At 33.4% G+C, this 26,867-nt stretch overlaps 1 protein-coding gene across 2 annotated transcripts; it reads left to right on the forward strand.

Moving 5' to 3' along the window:
* Nucleotides 1-771: 771 nt before the first annotated feature.
* LOC131653122 (tripeptidyl-peptidase 2-like) lies at nt 772-25,665 on the forward strand. Of its 2 annotated transcripts, none has more exons than XM_058923180.1 (34): nt 772-1,128; nt 2,724-2,802; nt 2,899-2,972; nt 3,727-3,836; nt 3,939-4,019; nt 4,686-4,772; nt 5,111-5,253; nt 6,285-6,435; nt 6,516-6,638; nt 6,869-6,952; nt 7,048-7,235; nt 7,323-7,497; nt 7,594-7,715; nt 7,813-7,892; nt 9,197-9,255; nt 9,780-9,934; nt 13,359-13,537; nt 14,072-14,184; nt 14,254-14,424; nt 14,906-15,034; nt 15,131-15,231; nt 15,305-15,422; nt 16,767-16,846; nt 17,449-17,521; nt 17,990-18,075; nt 18,165-18,216; nt 18,293-18,427; nt 18,892-18,966; nt 19,758-19,850; nt 20,264-20,359; nt 20,811-20,909; nt 21,578-21,670; nt 24,344-24,568; nt 25,206-25,665. In XM_058923180.1, the coding sequence occupies exons 1-34, from the start codon at nt 894-896 to the stop codon at nt 25,362-25,364; spliced, it is 4,023 nt and encodes a 1,340-aa protein (XP_058779163.1). In that variant the 5' UTR covers nt 772-893; the 3' UTR covers nt 25,365-25,665. The 2 variants fall into 2 exon arrangements, with proteins under 2 accessions (XP_058779163.1, XP_058779164.1); XM_058923181.1 differs by having other exon boundaries at nt 773-1,128; nt 24,377-24,568.
* Nucleotides 25,666-26,867: the final 1,202 nt, after the last annotated feature.

Below are 26,867 nucleotides of genomic sequence, written 5' to 3' on the forward strand. Positions count from 1 at the left end.
CATAAAGATAATTATTTATAATAATTAATGTGTCTTTTTCTTGGATGACATCAAAATAAAACTTTTGCATATATAATATTTTGATATGACATCAAAATAAAACTTTTGCATATATAATATTTTGATTAATAAATAATGGTAACGACCGTTATCAACTTATCATATATAAAGATAACATATCGTGTAGTGTAGGATAGTAATAAGCTATAAATTGAAGTATGGATAACTCATAGATACGTGCGGCATGCGTATTAAAATAATATTGATATGTGGGTGGTACGACAAATCATTACCTTCATGTGATAATCTGCGAGCTATTAATAGCACTACTCTAATACTCTTTTCCTCCCATAATTAGTGATTCAGTCTACTATGTCACACATATTAAAAAAAATATAAAAAATAAGAGAGAATAATATTTTTACTATAATACTCTTAATGATATATTAAAAATTGTAAAAATTTAATTAATTAAAAAATAAAATAAAAAAGTTTTATTAAAAAATTAAATAGATCAATTTATTTTAGGATACTAAATTATTGCAAATTGATCACGGGACGGACGAAAATACTGTATCTTTGTTTTTTAGAAATTTTTTCATTACCACGTCATACTCTTATTTGTGATTCTAAGTTCCAACTCTATAAAAGGACAAACATGTAATTCCACCTCACCCATGTCAAAACCACTGGTACTGTCACAGTTAACGCATCGCCACGTCATTTTAAATGACCAAAATAACCTCACTTCTTTCGCAACACATTTCCAAAACCATCAAATTCCCCGCATTACCCTCCTCTCTCACAATTAAAAACAATCACGAAGAGCAAAAATCTTGATCAACTTCAATAACCACCACCACAAACCACACTACTGAATTTTTCTCAAGGCAATGCCTTGCTCTTCATCGACTCCAACTACAACTGGTACCGATAGCAGCAACAACAACAACAAATTCAACAACGAGAAGAAGAATACAAAAAGCGATGGCTCTTCTCTCCGCGATTTCAAACTGAACGAATCTACCTTTTTAGCTTCACTCATGCCGAAGAAAGAAATCGGAGTAGATCGGTTCCTTGATTCTCACCCAAATTACGATGGTCGTGGTGCTCTCATCGCGATTTTCGGTACTTTTACTACTCAGTTGACTTTCTTTCTCGATTTTATTTTTCGGCTGCTAAGTGTTTCGTGATGAATTTTGAGAAGTAAAATTGATATCAATCATGCAAGGTTTAGTGTGTGTAAATTCGTAGTTTGAAATTGAAGCTGTAGGAATGTACTATAATATTCCAAAATGATCTCTGAAATTGTAAAATGTTAATCTCGTAAGTTCCTTTGTTGTGACTGTGATGACATTAAGTTGGTAGTGTCGGTGTGCATGCATTTTTAATTAAGTGAACAATGTCAGAAGTGCATTTGATTATAATTGATTTAGGACATGTTTGGATAAACAACTTATTCCCAGCTTATAGCATAAATAAGTGCTTATGAGTAAGCTCACATAAGCTATTTTTATAGCAAAAGATAAAATAAATTTAAATTGTTTTTATATATGTTATAAGTTGTTTTCATTAGCTATTTTGAAGAATTTACAAAATTAGTTCAAAAAATGTATGAAAAATGTCATAAGCTGTTTTGATTAAATCTATCAAACAGTGTCACGAAACTTATGGAAGTAATACAAACAGACCCTTAGACATAACTTGATTAACAGTTTACGATTCGAAGGATCATTTTGGAATATTAACTATTTAGGGGACTTGGTTGATATGGTCCTACAGATTCAGGGATCAAATTGAGTATTTACTTTGTATTATGTTATATAATTGAGTTTTAGAGAACGATGTTTTGGTTTATTTAAAATTAATCTAAACGAAATGCAAATTTGGTCTTTGTTTGAAAATTAGTTGCATGTTTGTTTTGCCTGAGTAAAGTTGATGGACTATGTGGAAATGTTTTTGTGAATTTTAAAAATATATTTGAAGATGTGCTGGACTAATTTATTGGAGATTTGTGTTGTTAGAATCGAAGAGCTGAAGAAATGTTATGTTCTTTTGTAATTTTATGTGGTTTGGGTTTAGATGTTAGGATAGAGAGTAGTCCAAAGAGTAGTAATGGGTTTGAAGAGTGAGACCAATTGTATTGAGTGAGACCAATTGTATTGAGTTCGATAATTGGCTGAAAATGGATTGGTTGTGCTAAAGTGAAGTGATTTTAGTGCTTCGGAAAGTTGTTTATGAGGAATGTTAGTTATTTTGTGCAGTGTTGAGATTCACATATTAGAGATTTGTTGCCTCTGAGTCTTTATTTGGATTTGTCCAGTTTCAGAGATGAATATATGTGTGTGCTTGTGCATGCCGAGTACTGTAAATCTGTAATATGTCTGCATTTTTTTACTTCTTTTCTTAGTCTGGATCGTTTTTCTTAACTGTTATTTTTCTAGGCAAGTTTCTTCATTTCTGTTCATTGTCCTCTGTAGATTGTGGAATCATTTATTAACGTTAATTTTGCATATGGATAATCGTGTAAAATTAGTTTAGTTGCACTTTTGATCTGTTCTTTTATTGGATGGGTGTCCATTTAATTTACTGCTACTAAAGTGCTTTGTGGTGTAATAAAGATACTGCTTGTATCCTGAAGTGTTTTTCCGCAGTCGTATATGTTAAGTGGCTTACATTACATATTTGTTCAATCATCAAATCTGGCATCTGCATGTATACAGATTCTGGCATAGACCCGGCTGTTGATGGATTACAGATTACATCAGACGGGAAACCAAAAATTCTTGATGTCATTGATTGGTAATCAGAAAGCTACTTCAACTCATGTTGAATTTTTAGCTGATAATCCTTGAGTTGTACTTGATTTCTAATAATAATACTATACATTTTCTTCAGTACTGGGAGTGGTGATATTGATACCTCAAAGGTTGTGAAGGCTGATGCAGATGGTCGTATTCGCGGGGCATCAGGTTAGTTCTAGGAAATATCAAGTAGACTGTAAATACAAATCATTTTAGTGACACATTCTTTAATATTCTTAAAATTATGTTTGAGCCTTATTCAACTCACAAAGCCGGTTTGTAAGGTGTGAAATGCCTCCAACTTATAAATACCTTTTCAGGCCTATTGGTCTATCACATGATTCATTGTGGGACTTTTAACAAATATATAGTAGTTCAGTAAAAAAAACAAATATATTGTAAATTGCTTGTAAGGAAACATGTGCAGCTATCGATGACCTAGCTCCTTGTTTTGGGCTGAGTCTAGACAAATATTGTTACTCAAATAGCCCAAATAAGAATGATTATACATTTCAGTAGAATTATATTAAAACTCTGAACAATGAGTGGAAATAATCAACAATTGTGTATAACATACCAACCAGAGAAGACAGAAGAAAATTTATAACTGTCCTCTAAACTCAATAACAATGAACCAGTGTTCCATTTTTATTTTACAGAATCAGAATGCAATAAGCTAAAAGAAAAGTTTCTTTCCAGACTGTTTAGTTATTTTTTAAAAGAAAAATTGTTTTCTTTCGGAGACAACAACCAAACAAATAAGCTCTAAAGTTTTCTTCTTTCAATTTAGTACTTGTATTATTTATTTTTTCTTTCTATTTTCCCTTTGAGTGTATTTTTGTTTCTTAGCTTGCACATATCTCCTTACTTTAGAGTTTGTTTCTTCCTTTTTCCCTTGTTGCTCATGAAAAATTATTTACAGGGGCATCTTTGGTTATCAATACTTCATGGAAAAATCCTACTGGTGAATGGCATGTGGGTTATAAATTGGTTTACGAGCTCTTCACAGAAGAATTGACTTCTCGTTTGAAGGTAGCATTACATTTCTATGAAATATTTTAGTTCTCTCAAGGACTCTTATCTCTGGCTAATAGATTTAATTTCCGTTTTTCTCTCTTAATTTTTTATTGGCAGAAAGAAAGAAAGAAAAAATGGGATGAGAAAAACCAGGAGGAAATTGCAAGGGCTGTAAAACAACTTGATGATTTTGATCAGGTTTCGTTGTAAAGTTTGATTGATTCTTAAGTATTCCAGAATCTTTGAATCTCAAATTGCATATTATGCACTCATCATCTTTTTCATATTTTATATGTAGTAAGCACCAGATAACACAGGGGCAGGCTGTTCACATGCTATCTTTTTCAAAAAAAAGTTTTTCTTATTGTAGTATATTAACTCATGTCCTATTGTATTTGCATGCATTAATAAATTTTGTTTTTGAGAAAGAAAGAAAATCCTCATTTCGTATTCCTGCATGCTGTATTTGTTGTATTTTTCAGACATTCATTTCGGAAGTACTCATCGGAAGTAGTATTTTATACTCTCTTATGAGCAGAAGAGAGGAAAAGAAGAAAGAATAAAAAATCAAATGGAGCCTATGAATATGAATGTTGTTGAAAAGGGAAGAATATGAGAGACATGTGATGGAATCTATTGCATTTGAGTTACACACCCGAAGAGAATATACATAGAAAGAGTCATAAATGCATGGATTGTTTTTACTTTATCACTTTTTAAAATTGAATGGCAGATTAAGTTGCGTGTATTATTCCTAATTTTAAATACCATCACGCCTTCTATATTTGACTAGTTGTTTATTTGCATTTTATTGTATTTGCATCTTCTTATTCCATGTAACTCAAAGCATCATGCCTTTTCTAGGAACACATCAAGGTTGAAGATGGAAAACTTAAGAGGGTTCGTGAAGATCTGCAACATAGGCTTGATCTTCTGAGGAGGCAATCTGAGGTTGGTGTTGGTCACGTCGCATGACTTTGTTGCTCTTTGGTTATTGCCGCCTTTCCGGTCCTTGAAATAGGAAATGAGTAGTTTATTTCAAATTATTTCTCATTATAGAACTCTAAGGATTGGAATGATGACATTGATAGAATGGTCCTTGCTAGGAAATAATGTTGGAAACACCGTTTTAATTTCCCTGCAGAAACAATGAAATTCATGTTTTTTTGTCTCTCTGACTCTTATGTTGAACACTCAAACTAAGGCATTTATGCTTGTGTTTGTGCTTTTTACTCAAATTTTATCAATTGAAATTCCGAACTTTGAAAAGGGAATGCTGTGTGTTCCAGAGTTATGATGATAAAGGACCCATTATAGATGCTGTTGCATGGCATGATGGGGAGGTCTGGAGGGCTGCCCTTGACACACAGAGTCTTGAAGATGATCCGGATTGTGGAATGCTTGCTAATTTTGTGCCTTTAACTAATTATAGGTACACTTACTTTCTTGTTTTAGTTTTGTTTTTATGAATATCTATTTTTATTATATCTTTTGCAGAGAGATATCTCGTAAAATCGGCAACATATTTTCTATCCTCTTAGAATGTGTGGATTGAGCCTAGCTATGAAACAAACACACCCTTATAAACATAACACATACCGTATCTCTAAGCAATGTGAGACTAAATCCACCCCTTAAAACCCAACACAATTAAGGTGTTGGAGGCTGCAATGAAGGCTAGCCAAATTACGCAATTTAGGCGACTAGGGACGGACTGTAATGAAGGCGGAAATTCCAACACCCCCTCACGCTCGGGCCTCAATGAGGCAGAAGCGTGGACCAGAAGCGTGGACAAGGCGGGAAGCCTAACAAGTGATCTAGGATAGGCATATCATCTTAAGAATTATGGTTTGGGCATATCTCATCCCTACAACCTAACAAATTTTTACTTCGCCTGTTACTACATACAGACCCTGATTTGAAAACCATATCATCCTACTGACTCATAGCATGCTTTCTTGATTTATTTCTTTTGCATCGAATGTAAATCAATTGCATTGAATTGGCACCTGAGTCAGCTGTTGTGTTTCTTGAAATATTTATTTCTCTTGAAACAATTCAACACTAACCTTTTTATAGTGTGTACGTAATATATATTGAACAAATTTGTTTATTTATTTCGTGGCTGTACAATCATATCGAACAGTTTATATGACATTCCACAAACCGTACTTCTCAATATATTTGATTTCTCTACTCTGCGTGTTTAGATTTCTATACCGCTGTTTATAACTGAATTAAATCACAGATGATGTTATTTCCTTGGAAAGGAACACCTAACTATTTAGCACAAAGAGCTCAGTTATTACCCATATTTTTCCTAATCGAGATGTTCCTGAATTTATATAATTTGCCATTGAAGAAACTGTGTGGTCTAGCTATTGAATCAATCGCCATTTTATTTCTTAAAGTATAGCATAATCATATACATTTAATGCTAACTATGACAGCCTTTTATTTCAGGATTGAGAGGAAATATGGTGTCTTCAGCAAATTAGATGCTTGCACATTTGTTGTTAATGTCTATGATAATGGGAATGTTTTAAGTGTTGTAACAGACTGTTCTCCCCATGCCACCCATGTTGCTGGTATATCTGCTGCTTTCCACCCAAAGGTACTGATATGTAATTTGATCTGTATATTGAAATTCTTATGAGGGATAGTATACCTATTGATACATGATTTTGTTTTTAGGAGCCTTTGTTGAATGGAGTTGCACCTGGCGCACAATTAATATCTTGTAAAATTGGGGATGCCCGCTTAGGTTCAATGGAGACAGGAACTGGTTTGATTCGGGCACTGATAGCTGCCGTGGAGGTGCATAAAATGTTTCTTTTTTCTCTTCAGCTGATTATACTGGATATTCCCATTGGTGATATATTATTTTTCCTTTTATATCCGTGTTTGTCAAACTTAGTTAATGTATGGTATGAGTAAGTAAGACTTATAGGACTTAGTTAATGTATGGTATGAGTAAGTAAGAATTATTTTTCTTTTTCAGCATAATTTTGATCTCATTAATGAGTTATTCCACGTTTCTTTTTCAGCATAAATGCGATCTCATTAATATGAGTTATGGTGAAGCAACTTTATTGCCCAACTATGGACGCTTTGTTGACCTTGTGAATGAGGTATTTTCTTGAGTTTTGATTTTAACTGAACTTATATCTTTTCTTTTCCATTTTCTATTTTCTAATTATAAAGGCTTTGGTTGTTTTACATCTAGGCGGTGAACAAGCATCGTCTGATATTTGTGAGCAGTGCTGGTAATAGTGGTCCAGGATTGAGCACAGTTGGTGCACCTGGTGGTACATCTTCGAGTATCATCGGTGTCGGTGCATATGTTTCTCCTGCTATGGCTGCTGGTGCTCATTGTGTTGTTGAACCTCCTTCAGAAGGGCTTGAATACACTTGGTATATTTGTTTTAAACAACCTATCCTTAATTTTTTTAATTCTGATTTTGCATTGTTATTATTACATGATTGATTGGATTATTACAGGTCTAGTCGTGGGCCAACGGCTGATGGAGACCTTGGTGTCTGTATAAGTGCTCCTGGTGGTGCTGTTGCTCCTGTTCCTAAGTGGACTCTTCAACGGCGCATGCTCATGAACGGGACATCAATGGCATCACCATCAGCCTGTGGAGGAACTGCATTGCTTATAAGTGCAATGAAGGTTTTCAGTTGCATTTCTTTTGTAGTTTGTTTTATTTGATTGGTACTACTGTACTCGCATATGCATGATTTTCTGATGTGTATGATCCCCATGCAGGCTGAGGGAATTTCTGTGAGTCCATATAGTGTGAGGAAGGCTCTTGAGAATACCTCAGTTCCCATAGGTGATTTGCCTGAAGATAAATTATCCACTGGACAGGGGCTTATGCAAGTTGACAAGTTAGATAATTTACTCATTCTTTACATTCACAGAAATTTAGTATAAATGAAAATTTTGTAAGATTTGTATTGACTTAAATCATATACTCTCCGGCAGGGCTTTTGAATATATACAAAAGTGTCAAAACTTTCCATGTGTTCAGTATCAGATAAATGTCAATCAATCTGGAAAAACAAGTGAGTTTACATTCTAGTATCTACTATGGATATTTCACCTTTCCTTATATTTGTAATGTTTGAAAGTGCATGTTAGTAATAAATTTGAGATACTGAGATTCAGAATAATTCACTCTCCTTCCCCTAATAACTTAATTATTTTGGGACACATGTTATCCGAGGCTCTATATTCACGCGGTCTTGAGTTTAATTCGCATTCTTCCAATAAAAAAAGTCAAATTTCAGCACAAGGTAGGTTGGTCCTTTGTGCATTGCCCATGCTTCTAGCCCAAAAGGCTCTTTCAGGAGAGGCGGAAATGACCTAGCGGAAACGCTATTGTGAAGACTAAAAAACAATGTACAAAGTAAAAATAAATTCCAACGAAATTTATAGATACTCAAAAATAGAAAAATACACAAAATTAAAGGGACAATCATTCTTAGTAGTTTATAATCAACCTTGTTATTTCCGATAAAAGAAGTGCAGGAAGGTCGGACTGGGCAACCCCTTTTTGGAGTTGAATTCAGGTCTGGAGAGCTAGGTTTCATCTCTTCATAGTTGGTCCATTGCAAACTTGCAACAGTGAATGTTTAATAGTTCAGGGTTTTGTTTATGGTGGGAGCTATCTGGGTGAGGCTCAACATAGTATTATTGGTTTCCTCTGCAGATGGGTTGATGTTATGGAGTCGAGTGCTACAGCTGTGAGATTAATCTTTTGTGCACTACAGAGTTTTTCCATTAAACTGTTGCATTTTATGTTCTTTTTAGAAACATTGCAACCACTGTTGTAATGGGAATGTTCGGGCATAAATTAACATTATGTTTAGATTCACTCAAGTGCCTCAAAATCCTGATTCTATGTTAGAGTCTGTGAGTCAATGTGCTTCTATTTGAATTTATGGAGTACAATTTTGATAGTCCGGTTAATTGTTTTAAAAATACCAAGAACTGTGGACTTGTACAATTGTGTTTACTCAAGGGTTTGACAGCCATGCTTTATATGCAAAGCGTGTTCCAACCCATTTGACAGGATTAAGAAAGAAATTTTTAAACCTCCTTAAGTATTTCTATATAGGTTCAAGTTCAAACAAGTATGTTTGTGAAGGTTGTATGGCTTACAAAATAGTAGTAGTATTAGTATACTTCCGAGGAAGTCATGATTATTTTTATCGTTGAATAGTTGCTGTATTGTCTAAGTAATCTATGATCAGCTGACTTGTGCAACTAAGGCTAGAAAGCAATATAATATTGAAATTTACATGTTTCTAAGAGCAAGCGTTTGAAATTGGCAAACTTACGTCCTTTATATGATTGCTGATGGCAGGTCCTACATCACGAGGCATCTACCTGAGGGAGCCTAGTGCTTGCCGACAGACTACTGAGGTGATATCTCATTCATAAATTTGGCGTGCCTCACAGTGGTGATGATTATTGAGTCAGGAGTTTTAAAACTTGTAAATGATTAATTAAGTGAGAAAGCTAATTACTAATGTCTTGAATCCAATCTTGGTTAACCCATACAGGGGTCAAATCAAATGATGACTAATTAAAGACTAGATAATTCTAAACTAATTTACATTCCTTGCTAAGATATTGATGAATGAACACCAACAAAAAGTTATGCTGTTAAATATTGATGAGGAGTTATATGATGAAATTTGATATAAAAGTTGGGAAATAGTCAGAGAAAATGGGAAGGGTTGTAGTGTGAAACACACATTGAATCTGGTGCTCACTTCCATCTAGTTTAAACAAAAGAGTAGAAAATAGTGGATTGTTGTATTATACTTCTGCTTTACAACCTTATGTAAATATATTCACTTTAAATGCCTTTTCTGGCTGCTTCTGTTTTATCTATATTACTCACAGCCACTAGCTTTCTAACTTGTGCTTGTACTTATTCATAGTGGATAGTGCAAGTTAATCCAAAGTTTCATGAAGATGCCAGCAACTTTGAGGAAAAGATTCCTTTTGAAGAATGCATTGAGTTATATTCTACTGAAAAGACTGTTGTGAAGATCCCTGACTATCTCTTGCTCACTCATAATGGTCGTAACTTCAAGTTAGTTTATGTTTCTTTACCACTTTATTTTCATGCTTATATATTGCCATAAACAAAATAGAAATAATCAATATCTTTCCTAGGATCGGGAAAGGGAGTCAAGATCTTGTATCACATAATGGTTAAGTATGCTTTTTATCCATACTAGCGTCTAAACGGGCACTCTCGTGCCCGTTTATCCGCTTTTTTAAGCGTGCACACGGGTCGAAATATAAAAGGGATTTTTTAAAATTATTTGTGGAATAAATTTTGAAACACACACTTTCATGTTTGTCTGTCATTTTTGTTATACACACTCTATCTTCAACCAATGTGGGATTTTAGGATCTTCCTAATATACTTCCCGTGCTTGTAAAGAATGTCAAATTATATTAAGAAAAGTGAGAAATGTAAAAACAATAGAGAAAAAAATTATAAAGAGTGTCAATTATAAGTATATTTTTATAGTCTAATGTCAAATTATATTAAGAAAAGTGAGAAATGTAAAAACAATAGAGAAAAAAATTATAAAGAGTGTCAATTATAAGTATATTTTTATAGATATAGACTGCCTTCCTCCTTTTTGTGTTTTCTGATGATAAAAAAATCATAAAACCTAAAATGTATAATCATAAAAATTAAAATGAAAAAGAAAACGAATGCGAGTCAATAATAAGAATATAAATATTATGTCTACTTTCACCAATTCAAAGCATAAACGGTACAGTGGTAAGAGAGTGAAGATAATGTTTCCGCACACATGTATTCCTTTGGTGAATAAGTATAAGTATAACTTACAATTGATACTTTTTTAACATATGTAATTATTCTTGATTTCATGGATGATAAAAATGTTTTTTTTAGTTCCACCACTCAATTTTATATAATTTAATACCCTGTTGAATCAATTTATTGAAAATGTGAAAAAGTGATCGGTAATAAATATCAAAATTATAAGAAAGTGAAATCATAATAATAGGATATGGTTGAACATCGAGAAAAGTTAATAAATATAATAGATTCAGAAAGTATGTAACAGTTGGAGAAAAATTAATAAAAATAATAAATTAAGAAAGTACATAATAATGGAAGAAAATGGCAGAAGACATGCTTTTTCTATGTGCGTTCAAAACATGTTTATGAGTATGCTCTATTGCACTATCAGTTCTTTATCGATAGAAACACCCATGTATATGCTATAGAAAAAACTTCCATGAATCAGTTATCTAAATAAACATATTCACTTACTGTTGGTAGAATTCATAGTATCTTATTCCAAAAAATAAACATCAATTATCATTTTCGAATCATATTTTTTAAAATTAAGTTGAGTAACACATAAAGAATGACAACGTTTATAAAGCAAAATTAATGAATATGTAAATAGGGATTTGAAAGAATGTTTGAAAAAGATGTTAATTACCATAACCAAGAAAGAAGAAGGATTCTGTCAGCAGTAGTTATTAGTGTTTATGGTTGCATTAAGAAGACAATCCCACCATGAAAATGCTCACTTCTTTTTTGTATTATGCTGTAGTTATCGTTGAATTTAAATGGTAGCAGTTTCATCAGGCTTTCTAACCTCTAGGAAGTTATTATATGTGGGTTCCTAGTAAATATATCAAAAATTAGACTTTGTAACCTCTATGGTAGTTATGATATGTGGTTTCTTAGTAAATATATAAAAAATTAAAGGGTAATTTTGGAAGAAAAATAGGCCAGCCCAAATAAACCTATTCTCTTTATATATTGTTATAGAATAGATATATTGTTATAGATAAATATTGCCATAAACAAGATAGTAAAAATTAATATTTTACTTGAGATCAGGAAGAATCAAGACTTTGTATCACATAATGCTTAAATATGTTTTTTCGTCCCTATAAATATACTAATTTTTGCCTAGTCTCTACAAATTTTTTCTTACCACTTTCGTCCTCCACATATTATGTTATCAATTTTAGTTCTCGCATTTAAATGTGACGCATGTCTAACAGTGGTTCATAGGGAAAGTGCCACATGGCATTTTTGGATGATGCGACATTTCTAAGACCTTGAAATACTATAATTTAACATTTTAATCATTTCAACCTTAATTTGGACTAATGAAAAAATTAATAAACATTAAATATAAATTAAAGATTAAATGATTATGTTAATGATATTTGAAGGTCTCAAAATTGTCACCTCCATACAAAAGTCACATAGACTTCCGATAGATAGGTGTTACTATAGTTAAAAGTGAGAACTAAAATTAGAAATAGAAAATATGCTATGAATGAAAGTTTGAATGGAATTTTTGTTGGGACAAAAGAAGCTAATATATTTTTAGGGACGGAAAACTTATTTAAACCTAAAATATAGTTCAAGTAAAAAGATAGATACTTATTTTATTAGTGATTATGAAAAAATATTTTTTCTCTTCAAGAGAATAGGCCAGACAACAGGTCTATTCTCAAATCATAAACAAGCAAAATTTGTATTCCGGAAGGTAAAAAATATGAGCTATCCGTAACTGTTGAGTGTCGATTGATTATTTGTATCCCACAATCAGTTACTGTTGACAACAATTGATCTTGAGGCTCTCGAGCTTCATGTACTGAATTCTCAATACCAGCGGTATGATCAGCACAAGACCAACCTTCTGTTTCCTAATGAGAGTTTCTATCAGTGATACTATAGGAGAACTGCAACGTAGCAGTGCGCTTGTCGAAACAGAATTTGCAAGCAAAGGAGGCATTGTATTATTGACACCGTACTAGTGCTGCACTGTCCAGATCTTGAGTTTTGCAGTAGGAGTGATAGCGATTGCAGAGCAATGATGTGAGCAGATGGATTCTCCGATTGCGGTGGCTGAAATTTGTGCAATTCATCTGGTACTGGAGAATAAGAAGGGTACTGGAGAATAAGGAGGAGTAAGATTGGAAGCCATAATTAAGCTTCATTGGTTCTAGATACCATGAAAGTATCTGGTCTAGGTTTTGTAGATTGAAATTATGGTTCTGTTTTAATTACGAGACTGAGATATAGAACTCAGGTATTTGTAGTACAAGGTAGTTACATAGTTATGGGATGTTTACAACCGTTGACAGCTTTATGCACATAATAGGGTAAAACAAAGTACTGCTGCAGAAGCTATGTAAAGTATATACACACATTTACCGCGCAAAGTTAATATCTCGTGAGTAATTAATTCTTTTAGGAAAACAGACCAAATTAACACATCAGAAGTCCAATCAAAATCATTGCTAAATCACTCAAGGGGAACTAATTTCCGCAATTCTAAAAACGAAATATATTCATTATGACATCATGCATGAGGATGAGTTCACTTGACAGAACTAAAACAAAATAAGTGTGTCTATTGCTATTGAGTTTATGTTAGATGATTTTATTTGTAGTTTTGTTTTTTAATGACCTACAAATTGTTTTCGTATTCTCTCAGTGTAGTTGTGGATCCTTCCAATCTAAGTGATGGTCTTCACTACTATGAAGTCTATGGTATTGACTGCAAAGCGCCATGGCGTGGTCCTATTTTCAGAATTCCTATTACCATAACAAAGGCCAAGGCTGTAACTAACCAGTCTCTACAAATTTCATTTTCAAATATGTTATTCCAGCCAGGTTTGCATTAGTCTATGAAGTTGATCTCCTACTTTCTGCTGTCCTACTGTTTAAATTTAAACTGGGCCCACTTTAAATGCATTCCAGCCAAAACACTTGAGCTGCTTTGTAGGGGACCTTTTCGTTTCTCCCATACAGCTAATGTTTGAAATTTGTCTTAAATTATTTATGAAATTACATTCACAATGCAGGTATAGTACCTCTGGTATCCAGTCCTGTTAGAGTATATGAATATAATATTCGTTCACATTATTACATCATAAATTATTTTAGATAATCTCTTAAGGTTAGCTTTCATATTTCCTTAGATATAACTACAACCCAATGCTTACTCTATATTTGTGTGTGTGGATGCTTCCAATTTATTAGCTAGTCTGTCTATTATAAAAACACTATTCATGTTAGAGTGAATGCAAATATTTACTAGTGTTCCTATACATACGGCCAGTCATAGTTATCCAAGTCCAATCAGGCAAGTGCACGATACAGAGTCCAACACTTTCAGTTAATTCTTTATATTTTTTGTTTTATTAGGGCATATAGAAAGGAGATATATAGAAGTGCCACATGGTGCATCTTGGGCTGATGTAACAATGAAAACGTCAGGGTGTGACATACCTCGAAAGTTTTTTGTGGATGCTGTTCAGGTAAAATTTGCAGCTTGAAAGTTTTGTTTGATTGTGTAGGGTTCTTTTTCACATGCTTTCTATGTCCAGATGTGCCCATTGCAAAGACCTCTGAAATGGGAAAAGGTGATAACTTTTGCTTCTTCGGGTGCCAAAAACTTTACCTTTAAGGTAGTAAGTGGTCAGACATTGGAACTAGTCATTGCTCAGTTTTGGTCAAGTGGCATAGGGAGTCATGAAGCTGCCAGTGTGAATTTTGAGGTAACAGAATTACTATTTAAGATAAATTTATTTCCTCACCTGATATTGGATAGACTTTGGTGTTTCTTATAAAAACTGAAAAATGTTCCTAAATTTTGATTTTGAATTGATAGGTCTATGATGATTGTTCTTATAACTTTCAGTAGTTTATCCCGATGATTATCTTAATTCCCTACATTACCCTAGTTTGCTTGAATGATATGATTATGGTTGATAATTTGTTATATTTCAACTATATTACACTTCAAGGAAATGACATGTTGACATGAATAGACTTTTAAGGCCATTTACAAGCTTTTGTCCTTCCCTTAGTCCATATAGATGTTTGTGGCCTCTGAATATGGAATCATGGGATAGTCTTCCGTGGAGGGATTCTCAGTCTCTTGCATGTATGATCTCTGTTAAAAAGCAGGGATGTGATTTGTGTTATTTTCATTCCTCACTGAACTGAAGATACTTTGGTGTTAACTTGGAATTTCAGGTTGTTTTTCATGGAATAAAAACTAATCATGAAGAACTTATACTTGATGGAAGTGAAGCACCTGTCAGAATTGATGCTGAAACATTAGTGGTATCCGAGGAACTTGCTCCAGTGGCTATTCTAAACAAGGTTATATTACTTTTCATTCTGTGCTATTCCATTATGCTGGTGACATGGGATACCAATGAGTTTAACATGTTCCTTTTATATGTACAAAACATGCAGATTAGGGTTCCTTATCGACCAATAGACTCTAAGATTTGTGCACTCTCAGCAGATCGTGATAAACTTCCATCTGGAAAACAGATACTGGCGCTGACTTTGACGTGAGTTTTGTATTTACTATGTCGTGTCTGTGGATCATTTAGACGGTCTTTTCTCATTAATCTGATATTACAGTTACAAGGTCAAAATGGAAGACGGAGCTGAAGTAAAACCTCACATACCATTGCTAAATGACCGGATATATGACACTAAATTTGAATCTCAATTTTATATGATTTCTGACTCCAACAAGGTATGTTCATATTTAATTTCCTTCTGTTCTGAAAATGTATGGGATGGTTTCCATTTTAGAAATTTTTATAATTAGATGAATAATAAATTGCATGCAAGTTATGCTCATACTTAGGCATGCCGATTTATATATTTCTTAGTATGCCATATTTCTAGTTGACTAACTAGAGATCTGCTAATGCTGTGGAAAGGCAGGAATTACAAATTTACTAGTGGAATATACAACCTACCTATTGGGTCATAGTGTGTGTGGCAATCAATAATAGATATGACTTTGTTTTTATTTGCTCAATAATATTATTTTTACATGCAGGTTTTCTTTATTCCATCATGTTTTGTATTTTGGTAAATTCATTTGCGAGACCTAAATTTTTTCAACACATCAAGGGCTATTGGGCTGGTGTGCAGATAACATGGATGGCCCAATATCAAATCTAGAATAGACTCCAATACCATCAGAGAGTTTAACATCGAGTCTGACTCAATCCCAAAAGCTAGCTCACGGGGTGAGGGGAGCCTCCCATTAATAATTGTTAAATATGCTTGGATCTTAACCCCAAAAGCTAGCTCAAAGGGTGAGGTTGTCCTTACATATTTATACATTCAACAGCCCGGGAACTTACGCAATGTGAGACTTCAAACAAACTCCAACAACACAAATATCAACTTCAACACCCACCCTCACGCCTAGGGTGGGTCTTAACCCGGTTCTGATACCATCTTAGAGTTTGACCTAACTCATCCTTACAAAACCGACTCGTAAAGTGAGGGGTGTCACTCTATATAAACTCTCTCAATGTTCTATCTCCAACCAATGTGAGATTTTAGGATCTTCCCAACATTTTTAAAATTTGAGCTAACTCATACTTACAAAACCGGCTTGTAAGGTGAGTGGTGCCACTCTATATAAACTCTCTCAATGCTCTTACTCCAACCAATGTGGGACTTTAGGATCTTCCTAACATACTCCCTCACGCCCAACTCTCTTTTGGGCTTGGTGCGTGGACAATAACGGCGGGCGACCCATGGTCTGATCAATGGCTCTGATACCATCCTAGATATGCTTGAATCTCAACCCCAAAAGCTAGCTCAAAGGGTGAAGTTGTCCTCACATATTTATACATTCAACAGGCCGGGAATCTAAGCAACGTGGGACTTCAAACAAACTCCAACAACACAAATACCAACTTCAACAATAACCATATTTAGACCATATCTCTGTCCAACATGAGACTCTTTTTGACAATGAATTTCTTTCTATGATTCCAACATGTTTTGTATTTTGGTGGCCTTGTTTGCTTCATACGTTGATATCTCTTTTATTTTTTCACTATTCCGATAATAGCGCGTGTATTCAAGTGGAGATGCCTATCCAAGCTCTTCAAATCTTCCCAAGGGAGAATATAATTTGCAGCTCTATTTGAGGTATATATCATTTATGAGTGCACATTTGTTTGTTCCTACTGGAGCTTTCTGTAGACCTAATGACAGTTATTAACTTCAAACTTGTATATTTTGAAAAATTGTTTGAATTCCGTAGGGTAGTGGTTAACTCCTAGTTTGGTTTAGAGGACTCGAAAGCTTGTTTTGTTTATCAAACCTGCAATAAGTAGTTGGCATATGTATTGCAAGTGGAATATTTGTAGGTTTATAATTTTTTTTTGTATATTTTGAAAAATTGTTTGAATTCTATGGGGGTAGTGGTTAACTCCTAGTTTGGTTTAGAGGACTCATAAGCTTGTTTTATTTATCAATACCTGCAATAAGAAGTTGGCATATGTATTGCAAGTGGAATATTTGTGGGTTTATAAATTTTTTTGTATATTTTGAAAAATTGTTTGAATTCCATGGGGGTAGTGGTTAACTCCTAGTTTGGTTTAGAGGACTCAAAAGCTTGTTTTATTTATCAATACCTGCAATAAGAAGTTGGCATATGGATTGCAAGTGGAATATTTGTAGGTTTATAAAAAATTTACACATAAAGGAAGGCGTGCATTCAACTTATTTACATTTACAATATTTCTCAGGCATGACAATGTGCAAGTTTTGGAAAAGATGAGGCATTTGGTGTTGTTCCTTGAGAAAAATTTGGAGGAGAAGGTAATTTATTGTTCAATTTGACGTCTCTCTCAAATGGTCAATTGCTGTTTAAAGTTTTTGAGATGAGATTATGCAAGTTATATTACTCTTGATAAAGTTGGGATCACCTGATGCATAATAAAACATATATAAGACACTCCTTTCATTTGATCTACCACCCCACACAATTTTTTAAAGAAAAAGGTGAACCTTTCCCAGGATCTGTATTGTCTACAAAGATTCAATGATGCTGTTCGGTTAGATGTGTCAAAATTGGTGAATCTTTTCCAGTAGTTCTGAAGTATTGTAATTCTGCCATCAATTTATTCTCCTATTTAAAATAATTTGTACTCTTGAGTTAGACATGCCTCCATCCAATAGTGCTTCAGTAAACTGTAACGGTTGCATCTATGTTAGTAAAATTTAGATTATATACATTCTTCTATTAATACTTTAGTTATTTACTACATATTGAAATTTTGTTTCCAGGATGTTATTCGGTTAAATTTTTTCTCTCAACCTGATGGCCCACTGTTGGGAAATGGTTCCTTTAAGTCCTCATTATTAATTCCAGGGTACGTTAGTGGTTTATAGTCCCAATTTATTAAGTATTAAATGTTTTCTTATGATGCGGTATTGACTTTTTTTTGGTATTTATTCATAGTATAAAAGAAGGATTATATCTTGGTCCTCCGCAAAAAGAAAAACTTCCCAAGGTATATTGTTTTCTGTTGTTAACTTTTTAGATATAACCGCTGTTAGTACATAATGGTATTTATAATATTTCTGCAGAATTCTCAACAAGGATCTGTATTGGTTGGGGCCATTTCATATGGGAAACTATCATTTGCTGATCAGGGGGAGAAAAAAAATCCCGAAAAGCACCCTGCTTCATATCGAATTTCTTATGTAGTTCCTCCAAATAAGGTCACCTTCTGTCTTATAAAGATATCTCCCTTTGTATAACTCTTATACTTTGTAATAATTGCGTGGTTAGCTTCAACATGCATCGGGCTGTGGTTGAATCTACTTTCATGTTGACCTTGATTAATGTCTATTAAAGGAATTGCCGAAATCAAGCTCATGAGAGCTTGTATAGACTCTCCCATAACACATAAGGTCCTTTGTAGCTAACTCAAGCTCATGAGAGCTTGCATAGACTCTACCATAGCATATAAGATCCTTTGTAACCGACTGTGACTGACACGTGTCATTCAGCTATCACCTACTAACCTACTAGAACAGTCTATAACTAGATTGTTCTCTGTACTAAGTAACATATAATCTATACAAAGAATTTGCAAGCAAGATTTATGAAATCTGCACAGTTTGTATAATTCTAACATGTTGACCTTGATTATTGTCTAATTAAGTTTTTCTTCTGCTGAAAGGTTGATGAGGATGACAAAGGAAAAGGTTCTTCCTTATCTACCAAAAAGACTGTTTCTGAACGTATAAAAGAAGAGGTATATTAGTCATCTTACTTAAATAAAAGAGCTTCCCTGGTGTTTTGTATCCTAGTGTCTGCTTCACGTGTGGTTAAATATAAGCTCTTTCTGTATTTTCTTCTTAAAAATTACATTGTTATCCATATTTTGAAATGTTTTATACTAAAAAACTGTATTGCATGAATATTGATTTAATGACCGCCAACTAGGATAACTCAAGATTATTATGTAGTTTAGATATAAAATATGCCAGGAATACTTATATTGAAATTGTGTTTTCATTTAAGTATCTTTTAGTTCAACTCAACGCCAGTATATATACCATTTTCTATTTGTTGGTTCTTTTATTTAAAACTGGCATCTTGTATCTTCCATTGTCTTATATTAATTTATATATTATATAGGTTATTTTCTGAAAAGTTTAATTTGTTGAGTAATTCTTTTAATGAACAAATATTGATTGTTTTAAGTGGATGATGTTTTTATTTCCTCTATTGGTAAAATGATGAGTGGATTTTTGTCTTTAACAGTTGAGCTAATTTTGATGAGTATAAAAAAAGACTCACTATTAAAGGCATAAAAAATACACATCACTTTACCAATCAAGAAAAAAAAGAAGTTGTGTATAGTTAAGCTGAACATGTATGTATAGTATTAGATTTATGAATGAAATGATTGTAAATATCTTGTATATTTTAATTATGCCTTGAGTTTGTTATCATAATGTAGTTTTATTCTATAACTCACATTTTAGGATGATGAACTTCAGTTATCTTTGCTCTTCAATTTTATCTTGAATTGTCCATCAGGTAAGGGATGCAAAAATAAAAGTTCTAGGAAGCCTAAAACAGGAAAGTGATCAAGAGCGCTTGGACTGGGAAGAGCTAGCTGCATCCCTAAAAGTCAGTAAAGAGAGCTTATCTGTAGTTGTAGACAATTAATTGCCTTTGTCTTCATTTGTCTCTCTTTTAAATTTTGTATTCAAATTAATATTGCAAAAGCTATCATATAATTTCAGCAGAGAAAGCACTTCTTAAATAGGTGAGTTACACATAATATCTATTCCTTAGATTAAGGATTGGTGGGATAAAAAATAAAGAGGGAAATAAATAAAATAAAATATTGATCCTAATATAAATTGCAAATATCGTAGTAATAGGAAAGGAGATAAGGGAAATTTTGTTTCATTAAGTCTGTACTATCTTCGCTATTTAATATTTTTTCTTTTACAAGACTATTGCCTTTTGGTTTTGATGTTTTTCTAAATTTTGATAATGCAATCTGTTGTCTATTCTAATGCTATGTTTCCTTGCAGTTGGAATATCCAAAGTACACACCGTTGCTTGCAAAGATTTTGGAAGGTTTAGTTTCTAGGAATAATATCAAAGATAAAATCCATCATGATGAGGAGGTACAAATTTTCTGTACCAAACAATTAACATGAATTGTTCCCCCACCCCATTTCTTCCCTCATCTTTCTGATTTCCCCCCCTTACACTGTATTTTGTATTTATCCCGTGTCCTGAAAACTTGAATGCTATATGACTGGTCTCTGGAGTTCTCGGGTTCCACTTTTAGACTCTGTTTTTTTTATCACCCAGAAGTTGAAAATCATGTATTCAATAGTTTCCTATAGTTTAGTATAATCCCATCTTATGGAATATATAAGAGTATCAGCTAAATTATAATCATTATTAGAGTACGACAGCATAAATTTCCCTCTCGCATCACCTTTGCAGCTAATCCTTGCTACCTCAGTAATCTTATAATTAGTAATCAATCATATGAGGCCTAAAAGGTTTTCTTGTAGAAGTTTGTACTGGTGTGTGTATAACTCTGGATAATGTGATTACACTGTGTAGGTGATTGATGCAGCAAATGATGTGATTGACAGTATTGACAGGGAAGAGTTAGCTAAATTTTTTGCACTAAAAAATGATCCAGAAGATGATGAAGCAGAGGTTCTCATTCTTGTCCCGATACGCTTTTGTTTTTGTTGAATATTACAGCTACTTATATATTAAATGAATTTGAACGGTCGCCTCTTTATATAGTATTAGTATTGCTTGAGTTAATTCAATTACAACATTTCTGGTTATCCATGTCAACATTCATTAAGTATGAATTTGTAGTTACTAATTTTAATTTTGACACACTATATCCAGTCAGTGGGCATGTGTGAGGGTGTATCCTCATTCACATAATTTCTCTTCATTATTTCTTCATAACTTTCAAGTCTTATCTTACATATCCTATATAATAAAAGGGAGGGAGTTATCACTCTTGGGAGTGATAATATTTCTTGCTAGACTCTTTCTCTATAAGACACGTGGTGCCATTAACATGCTCAAATTAATTCCCTTGGAATTCCTGTTTAGGAATTCATCACTCTTGGGATTGGTAATATTTCTTGCGAGACTCTTTCTCTGTAAGACACATGATGCCATTAGCTAATACTTCTAAATTTAATTCCCCTGGAATTCTTGTTTGTCTCCAAGATCCTATGGTTCCCTATGCTTCATAAAGTTTTATTGTTTCCCAAAGCTATAACAATTAACAACACTATTATCACTTCCAACTTAGATATTTGAAATATGCTGGCATTAATAATCTTTTAATCTCACTGCAGAATACCAGGAAAAAGTTTGAGTCTACCCGAGACCAGTTAGCACAGGCACTGTACGAAAAGGGGCTCGCCTTGGCAGAGATTGAATCTTTAAAGGTTAGAGCTTCTGATCATCATTTTAGCAATTTTTGTATATTTCCCTTATAATATGATTACATGCTAAACAATATGAAGAACCAGGCTGTTCATATTGCAAAAGTTTGTTTATTTGTAATGTCATGTTGGGTTGGTAGTGAACATATTTATCCTATTAGCTTTTTAAAGCAGTACTTTATCATCTAACATTAATTAATAGTATCTCCTCGAATATGAAATGTATCTGCAAACTAAAATAAAAATGTAATTACTTTTATCTTCTGCTCAAATGAGGACTTGTGCTTTTATGATGAGTTGCTTGAGTTAGCAATCCGCATGTTAGTTTGATATAAAGGAATAATAATTACTTTGTACTATTAAGAAGTGTTGAGAGTCTCACATTATATGCGATATAAACCTAAAAAAAGTAATTATTACTAAAAGACATTTATCATCTTATAAGTTGGTGTTGTAGGCACCGAGTTATGCCCAACTCAAATTATTAAGTAAAATACATCATAGAATATTATGGTGTAATGAATCTGATCCATAAGGCCAACCAACCTTAAATGATGGGATATATAACTTGGTTTTATAGTAATTAAACTGAAAACATTTTATAGAAAGCTAAGATTTGAATATTTCTTGGAACTAATTTCTTATATAAATATTAAAATATTAATTTCCATTGCTGCTCTCCAAGCTAGAGCATAGATATGGAAACACTGATTTGACAAACACCGAGTTTGTTGCAAGTTAAAGTTATTGCCAGACCTTGGAGTGTGTTGGTAATGATCTTCTAACTGGTCATTTGGTTTAACAAAAGAGCTTGTAAATCTTCCAAAAACAAACTTTCTCCTAGAAAACTGCCAATATATTTCAATATGTTTTGTTTATTTGTGGAATATCGGATTTGGGAAACTATGAAGTGCAATATGATTACCATAAATTAGCACCATAGATCATATTTCACAAAACATCATATCCACCAGAATGATTTTAATCATATAAGTTAACATATAATGAAAGTCAAAAGTCTTTAGTCCTTGTTCTAGTAACAACATACTGTTTTGTTTTTCCATTTAGTAAAGTTTATCACTAGAAGAACTCAATGTCCAAAAGTTGATCTACTAATAGTAGATCCAGTCTAGTTACTAGCGAAGCATCAACATAAGTAACCATATCTGTATGACCATTGTTTCCATAAACTAGATTGTTTCCATGACAGGGCTTAATATACCTTAAAATTTGGTTTATTCTGTTGGGTCTCCTATTGTTAGTTAAGAAGTTGTTGTTAGTTAAGTAGTTGGTTAGTTGGTTAATTAGTTAATGAGGCTAGTTATAGTTTCGTTGAGAGGTAGTTAGGCTAAATAAATAAGACATGCTGCCTATAAATAGATAGGAGGATTAGAGAGGGCAGCATCTTGTAAATTGAGAGGAATTGGGAGGTAGGAGGACCCTAGTGCTGCCATTGTTGTAATCTCTTAAGAATTGTGGTTGGGTCTAACTCAAACTTACAAAACCAGTTTGTAAGGTGAGGATTACCCCCACTTATAAACACATGTTTAGGCGATATATTATCCGATGCGAGATTCTTTTAACACTCCCCTCATGCCTAGGACTGGACATTTGAAGCGTGAATATAAATTGTGGGTGGTGCGATAGCGGAAACCTAATAGCAGGTGACCCAACGGATCTTGTAAATTGAGAGGAATTGGGAGGTAGGAGGACCCTAGTGCTGCCGTTGTTGTAATCTCTTAAGAATTGTGGTTGGGTCTAACTCAAACTTACAAAACCAGTTTGTAAGGTGAGGATTATCCCCACTTATAAACACATGTTTAGGCGATATATTATCCGATGCGAAATTCTTTTAACACTCCCCTCATGCCTAGGACTGGACATCTGAAGCGTGAATATAAATTGTGGGTGGTGCGATAGCGGAAACCTAATAGCAGGTGACCCAACGGATCTTAAATGAGACTTTGATACCATCTTTACAATTGTGGTTGAGCCTAATTCAACTTTACAAAACGGGCTTGCATGGTGAGGATTGTCTCCACTTATAAACATATGTTCTGGCGATATATTATTCGATTTGGGACTCTTTAACATAATCAAAGGGGATTCTTCCCCACTTTCAGTATAATATACAAAGTTTTTTCTTTGGACACACGATGGACTCCAGGACACACGTAATCCTAGAGGCGTCTGTGATTTAGAGGTCGATCATGTTAAAGACTTCTATGATGATGGTTTTCCAGAAAAGTCTAGTGATGCTGATGCCAGTGACTGGGTGCTTACTGTAGCGATAGCAGTATGCCCTGTTGCCTGTATGTGCGAGAATACTTACTTTTCACTATTAAAAGAAGCAATTAGTCAGCTGAAAATATTTCCAAGGAAATTAAACTAGTCACTGACTTTATCAATTGTTAATTTCACACAGGCACACACATCTATATTTAGTAAATAACATCTTAAATCTAGCATTGTTATGACTATATTTTTCAAGATTGTTGTCTACATGTACTACATAAAATAAAAGTCAACAGATTTTCACATAGTCTCCTGTGGTTACTTTGAATTGAGTCATATGCATTTTGCTTGTAAGGAAAACATCAGAGGAGTAAGTGATCCTCTGTTAGTCACTCCTTTATGATAATGGTAACATTTAATTATTTTTTTATCAAATAAAAGTTGGCAGACTTGACTTGGTGTATATTGTCAAAGGATTTGGATGCAACAGAAGGTGCCAAAAAAGGTGTGGGCAGTGAGCAATCTACAGATGATGGCAGTCATCCAGACTTGTTTGAAGAGAATTTTCTAGAACTGAAGAAATGGGTTGATGTGAAGTCATCAAAATATGGAATCCTCACGGTAACACGTGAGAGGCGTTCTCAGAGGCTTGGGACAGCATTAAAGGTATTTCTTTTTTATAATGTTGGTTGCTGCGCCTGCATGGATGATAATCCACCAATTTGAATTACTAACTGTATTATATGACTCTGGGATCGTAGTTTTCATTGCTCCTTAGTGAGATTATTTGTAGGTGTTTTCATATAATCAATGTTTTTAAAACCTAACACATCAATTGTTGAGACAAACTAATAAACCAATATACTGAAGGAGTGAAGGTAATGTAGATTAATTATAAAGTCGCATGATAATACATCCAAAGTTCAGTAGACATATCATTCTTAATTTTGCAATGTTTCGTATAGCTATTTAAAATAGGTTTAAACAAATATAATATTTAAGATAATGATGTTCTTTGAATTTGATCAGCCAGTATTATGGGTTGTAAGAAATCAAATTCCGGACCAGTTCATCTCATACTTTAGTTGTTTGATCCAGTTTTCATCATTTTACATGCCATAACTTGTGTGATTAATGAACTCTACTAATAGTGACATGGATCTTTATATTCAAGCGAGGCTAAAATCATGAAGCAACTCTTCTGTGTTTAACATGCAAGTGTATTTCTATTTTGATTGATCTTATATTAACTTGGTTAGATGAACTACCAATCTTATATGAACTTTGGCCTACCTTGTTTCAGGTACTGTATGACATAATTCAAAATGATGCAGAGACTGCCAAGAAGAAGTTCTATGAACTAAAGCTCTCATTGCTTGATGAGATTGGGTGGAAACATTTAGCAGCATATGAGAGACAGTGGATGCTTGTGCGTTTCCCTCCAACCTTACCCCTTTTCTAGGAGGCTGCTGCTTATTGGAAAATAAGTTGGATAGCAGTGTTGAGACTATGGAACCATGTCCTCTACGTACAAACATGTAGCATTATTATTAGATCTTTTATACTTAAGTTCTATCTATCCTTTCTCTTTTCTGCACAATCTTGAGCTAGCTATGTGTCATGGTGTGTGGCAAGTGGCAACTATGCAATTCAACTGTCCTTTTAATCCTTTCTTGTGGCTGCCACATCAAGAGATCGTCAATATCTTATACATTTCTTTGGTAACTTCAAAATAAAGATAGTTGCTGTTATCGTTTTTTTTATTGTTGTTACCATTTTTTTTTTAAAATTCAATATTTTTAGTATGCTGTTACATCAGTTTACTGTGATGTTTTTTATTTATAAATTTTAGAATTAGGGAAAATAAGGTATGCATTGTTAGAGTAAACTAGTTTTATACTTGCACATAATGAAATCCCAATATTTTTAGTTATTTGTGGTATAATACTACAAGGTGGGCTGGTGTAGACTAGCATAAGAATAAACTATTTTTTAATGCACCTTTATGTCGCCTCAGACGCCCTTGGTGAAATTTCCGTAATATCCCCTTAATTCGGAGATGCATCTACGAATGCACACAATATTTCATTTTCAGGGAATTTTGGATATGTATATTCGAAATAATCTAATATTTTGTTTTTAGGGGATTTTTAGATATGCATATCCAAATTAATGGAGCGTTAGACTCGAGGTGTATCAATTGTATTATCTTACTATATAAGTTTATAGTCCCTTTAAATATGTCAAACTTCGTTTTTAGTCTCTAAAAAATTTTCATCAAAGAATGGTCCTTATAATATTTTTCGTCTACACTTTTGGTCCTTCATGTTAACGTCCGTTAACAGCAGTCATGCCACGTGGCTAAAGTCAACAACATATTTGAGCCCATAACACTTTGTAGCTAAATAATAGTTAAAGTCATAACTAATTTCTAGCAAATCTCGCGCATTCTATTATTGGCTTAAACAAAACTGTTTTGTTGACTTTATTTTTCATAACTTGTTTCCTCTTAATGCAAAGTAATGTTTTATGAAGTAACACATTTAGTTTTGTACTGTAAGAGAATTTTCACCTTGTAAGAGAATTCTCATCTTGGATATCGTGAAGGTCTTAAATGAAATTTGTGTTATGCTTAAATCTCAAGCATTTTATTATTGGTTTAAACAAAACTGTTTTGTTGACTATGCTAACATCATAGATATTCAGTTGGTACATGTTTGAGAAGTTAACTATGTTACTTTTGGCACTTGATTGAGTTTCTCATGTTAATTTAATCCAACAAGCACAAGTACTACCCCGTCCCCCATATTATAAGCAAATTTCACATTTTTAGATTCATTCAATAATTAATGTATCTAGTCTATATACAGACTAGATACATTAACTATTGAATGAATCTAAAAAGATAAAATTTGCTTATAATATGGGACGGAGGGAGTATTTTGAATGTGTGAATGCAAGATTT

The sequence above is a fragment of the Vicia villosa genome, linkage group LG2 (genome assembly GCF_029867415.1).
Source record: "Vicia villosa cultivar HV-30 ecotype Madison, WI linkage group LG2, Vvil1.0, whole genome shotgun sequence".
In the NCBI taxonomy this organism is placed as follows: domain Eukaryota; kingdom Viridiplantae; phylum Streptophyta; class Magnoliopsida; order Fabales; family Fabaceae; genus Vicia; species Vicia villosa.

Excerpts from the sequence above, each read along its gene's own strand:
- LOC131653122 (XM_058923180.1), top strand. The coding sequence starts at position 894 with ATGCCTTGCTCTTCATCGACTCCAACTACAACTGGTACCGATAGCAGC. Across the intron at positions 7,893-9,196 it reads CAATCAATCTGGAAAAACAA|GTCCTACATCACGAGGCATC; the intron begins GTGAGTTTACAT and ends TGCTGATGGCAG. Across the intron at positions 13,538-14,071 it reads AAATATGTTATTCCAGCCAG|GGCATATAGAAAGGAGATAT; the intron begins GTTTGCATTAGT and ends TTGTTTTATTAG.